This window comes from Theobroma umbraticum, unplaced genomic scaffold (genome assembly GCF_002168275.2).
Source record: "Theobroma umbraticum cultivar Fairchild unplaced genomic scaffold, ASM216827v3 scaffold_81.0, whole genome shotgun sequence".
Taxonomy (NCBI): Eukaryota; Viridiplantae; Streptophyta; class Magnoliopsida; order Malvales; family Malvaceae; genus Theobroma; species Theobroma umbraticum.
The window spans coordinates 5,034,032-5,038,459 of NW_018397268.1; the positions used below are offsets into that span (position 1 = coordinate 5,034,032).

The window sequence follows — 4,428 nt, forward strand, 5'->3', positions numbered from 1 at the left end:
TTTTTTCGTTGGAACGTTTTGGCATGTGAACTTTTTTGTCTCTGACATTTTACAGATGTAAATTTAATTTTTATCTGTTGATTGAAAATCATCGAAGGTAACATTGGAAGCCATCTTTTGGAGATGATTCTGGTCTCATCCTACTCTAGGTTGTTGTCCATTGGCTTCTTGTCTAACTTAATTGTTTAAATTATGCTTGTCTGATTGCAGCCAAATTTTTAGTTTAAATAGAAACTAAGTTATCATGATGACCTCTAGAACATTTTTTATCCAGCGACAAATGTGTTTGTTTTTTCTTTTTTCCTTTTGTCCCTTAAAGTTTTTTATTATTCATCATCTTATATGTGTTAATCATAGCAGATCTGCACAACCGGGATCAAGTTCTCATGAAAAGTGTGCTGGTGATCAACTTAGAGGTTAAAGATAACCATGAGGAAGCAGCCATAGGAGCCCGTCTAGCTTTAGATCTTTGTGAACAGGTCCCTGTCATTTGATGCTATGAATATTCCTTTATGGTTTATATTTCATTAGTAGCCTGTTGTGCTTAATTCTTTTTGCTTTTTCATATGATTTTAATGCTTAGATTGAAGCTGCTGAGTCATGGGAGGAATCAATTGATGATATTCTGGCTTCTTTTGAGAACAAGCATCGGCGGAAGCTACTGTATAGCATCTCTTTCTATTGAAGGCATCCTTGATATATGAATAAATTAGTCCCTTGCTTCCCTAGTGCTAATTTGACTCTTGTTGATAATTGTTATCATTAACCAATTATTCCTTGCGCATCCCACGTTTTTGTTTTCCCTTTTCATGTAAGATTAATTTTCCCGCACGATCATGAAAGAAGACCTCTTTGGATGAAACTTCTGGGATCCTAATATTGATTTGATAAGTGGTTTTATACAAGTAATCATGAAAGAGGATCGCCTCAGATGAAACTTCTGGGATTGAAATTCTAGTTCGCTACTTGTTATTTATTACATGTAGTCCTGCATGTAGCACTATTTGTTTTCTGGTGGTGTGAGCTATAAGAGAGACACATGGATCACAATTCACACATACAGGGCTATGTAAGTGGTCTGTAGAGCATGGAGGTCTTGTAATCGAACGAGACCTCTGCAAGCCGTGCTGAGCAAGCTAGAAGAAACTCTTTAATTTTGTATTTGCCCAGAGTTACTTTCAGATTGTAACATTTCTCATTGTAAATGGTATTTTCATCATTTTGTTCAATCTTTTTTGGTGCAAAAAGAAAGAAAGAAAAGATAAATTTTGATAAAGCTACAGTTATGGACAGTCTTTGACTTAAAGGCTATGATTCTTGAATTCTGAGAACTCGTTAGTTAGTTTTCAAAGTTTAAAGCTCTAAAACTCAACCTTTTGCACTTAAAGGGGAGGACACATCATTAACATATCAAAGAAGAAAAAGGAATTCAGTATTTTGATGTCACAATCCTTTCTTCTTTTCTTTCCTTGAAGGTAAACGGATAGTAAAGAGTACTGACAAATTGCACCTACAATTTCTTGTATGCTTTTCCCTAAGGTGCGAGTGCTAGTTACATACCAATGTCTTCGGTTGAATAGAGAGAGCCACAAAATCTTGGATGGCTTCCAACGGCAGAGAAGCAACCCAAGAACACAAACGGTCTAACCCGCTATTTGGAGGCAAAGAAATTCGATGTATCTATATAATTCTAGTACTTCAAAAGGAAAACACCAGTAAACCAAATACTGCCAGCACCTCCTATCAGCAAAATTCCAGGTTGAGAAGTTCATCTGCCCAAGCCATGTCCTTCATTTTAGTTTTAATGTCAGGCTGATCAAACAACTTATCCTTACTATTCTTTGGCAACAGCAGGCAACTGACAGCAGCACTACCACAAGGTAGATAGTTCTCATGGCCATACGGCCGGAAGAGCTCCTCCCATGATTCAGAAGCTGAGGGAGGTACTTCCCACAATTCCATAATGGACGGCTCATCCTTCCATTCATCCCACTGATCCAAACAGGGTTGTTCTTTGACATTTCTGTATTCCTTGACAACTTTCTTCATGGTGTGTTTTGTCATTGTTTTCTCTGCATTGTTTGCCTCCTCTTGGATTGGATTGCTAGAAACATCATCGAGCACAGACGAAGGAAACAGTTGTGAAAACAATTCACTTGTCAATGAACTCTTATTCTTCGCTGCCATCATGTCTTCAAACTCACATTTCTTTGTCTGATAAGCAGCAGCAGCCTCCTCCTCAGTGCTATGGGTACCAAGCCATAGTCGTTTCTTGTTAAAAGGATCTCTAATCTCTGAAGCAAACTTACTGCAAGGCCTTCTTCGAACGCCTTGAAACATACTCGAAGATCTTCGAGGTCTCCTAGAGCCCTTAACATCATTAATGTAATGTGAAGAATTTGAATGAGCATGATTTATGTGACAGAGATGAACAAGAAATCTCCTTGACCACACGCTTAGTACCCACGATCTGGTTCTTCCTCTTCTTCCAACAATCTATTTTTTCTTCATCGCTTGACAAATCTGTAGCATCAGGGTCATTGTATATAACTCGAAGCTTCTTGGGCAGATTCAAACCTGGCTTCATGATTATCTCTCGTCCAAATTATCACTCAACTCAAACTTCATGTTTTCAAGGCCTGGCATAATGTTTGACTATCAAATTTATACTATAAAATTGGTAAACCCCGGAACTAGGAATCCCTTCAACAAGGTGGATTCCAGTTCGAGGAAAAAGAAGAAAAAGGAAAGAATATCTTTTACATATCATTGCCAGCTTGAGTATCAAGAAAAACCATAAAATTATTCCCTTATATTCGAAAACACAATTTAAGAAAAAGGAAAAAGGAAAAGAAAAGAAAGAAAGAAAAAACAATGTTGTGTCCTTCCGGTGCCGCAGGCCTTTGTCCAAGGCAAGTCCTTGTTAGGGGTGAGCAATTGATTGGTTCATTCGGTTTGATCTATCATAATCAAGGATCAAATGGATTAAACTTTTTTTGAACGTCGACTTAACAGACCAAATTTAAAGAGGGGATCGAACTGACAAAAGATCAAATTGATTCGATCGGTTTGGTTTTGGACCAAGAGAATAAAAATTGTCATTTTTTCTACAAATGACAATATTGAAATTTATAAATTTTATCTAAATTATAAAATATATAAATAATTTAAACATTAGCAAAAACATAATAATTTTTCTTTCACTCACTTATCATAACATTTAACATTAGCAACAACAACATCCTTAAAATTGACATCCATAACCACAAGAGTCAAGACAACCTGTATCCTTTCACATAAACCATTAAATATACATTCAAGAGTTTTAACCTCGAAGTTCTAACATTTAAAATTCAACATAAAAAAGATAATAAAATTAACTCTAACAATAACTTAATAAGTAGTAAATAGGAAATATATATTATATATATAATATTAAGTTTGGGTTTTTGATCGGTTGAATCTAAAAATTTTAAGATAAACAATCGACTAAATAAATTGATTGGATCAAACTTTTTGGATCGATGAACTAAATGAACCAATTAGGTCAAATCATTACCTAAATTGCATTTGGTTCGATCGGATCATTGGTTCGATCTAATTTTGCTCACCCCTATTCCTTGCACATTATATAGAAACAAAAAGGAAAAATATTTTTGGTTTTAATAAGTCAAATGAATAAAACCGCATAACATAAAAATTTAAAAGAGCAACCGCAAGCAACATTTCAAATATATGAAAATTTTCTTTCATTTCTAAAACAAATTTGATGAATATTTCATTTTCCCTAACTCTGTTTCTTAAAATGCTTCTGGTTGTTGCAATGCAGTGGATAATACATAAATAGCCTTCAATCGTTTGTAAATGTGTTTTTATTTTGTTCAATCAACGCATTCAACTTGTATTTTAGTGTAAATAAAGAACTTTCATATGAGAGAAGAATACTATCATTTTGAAACAAATTTTGTTATATAAAATTTTATTTTATTTTTATATTAAAACTATCGTCGATCCATCTCTGACAACACTACCCTTACCTTGAATCCCCCTTTATCATCTTCAGTCCTCCACCTCTCTCTTCGCCATTTTTCTCATCCTTGAATCTTTCTCTCTCCTTTTTTATGAAGACAAATCTCTCTATGGATTTGACAAGGCATAATAATTAAAAAAAAATATTATATTATATTAAAAAAAATTTATATAAGTTTTTATTTTTTTATTATGTTTAGTCAAATCCTTAGACTCTTTATTTTGAACCAAATAAGTTTTAATGATTAATTGTTGACTAATTATCATTAGTCAATGGCACATCATTTTATTTCATATGAAATTGATGTTATATGCTGACTTGTCATATTGAATGGTGATATGGCATGATAAAGTGGTCATGTAATAGTCTCATCCTCTACTATGACAAGTTAACATACC

General features: G+C 34.0%; 1 protein-coding gene across 1 annotated transcript in view; it reads left to right on the forward strand.

Annotated features, from left to right (window-relative positions):
• The window catches only part of LOC110425295 (Ssu72-like family protein), a 3,039-nt gene extending 2,093 nt beyond the window's left edge, over positions 1-946 (forward strand). The window contains exons 3-4 of the mRNA XM_021440172.2: positions 361-479; positions 584-946. Of these exons, the coding sequence (XP_021295847.1) occupies positions 361-479; positions 584-685 (221 nt within the window). The 3' untranslated portion in view covers positions 686-946. The remainder of the gene's footprint in view (positions 1-360; positions 480-583) is intronic.
• Positions 947-4,428: the final 3,482 nt, after the last annotated feature.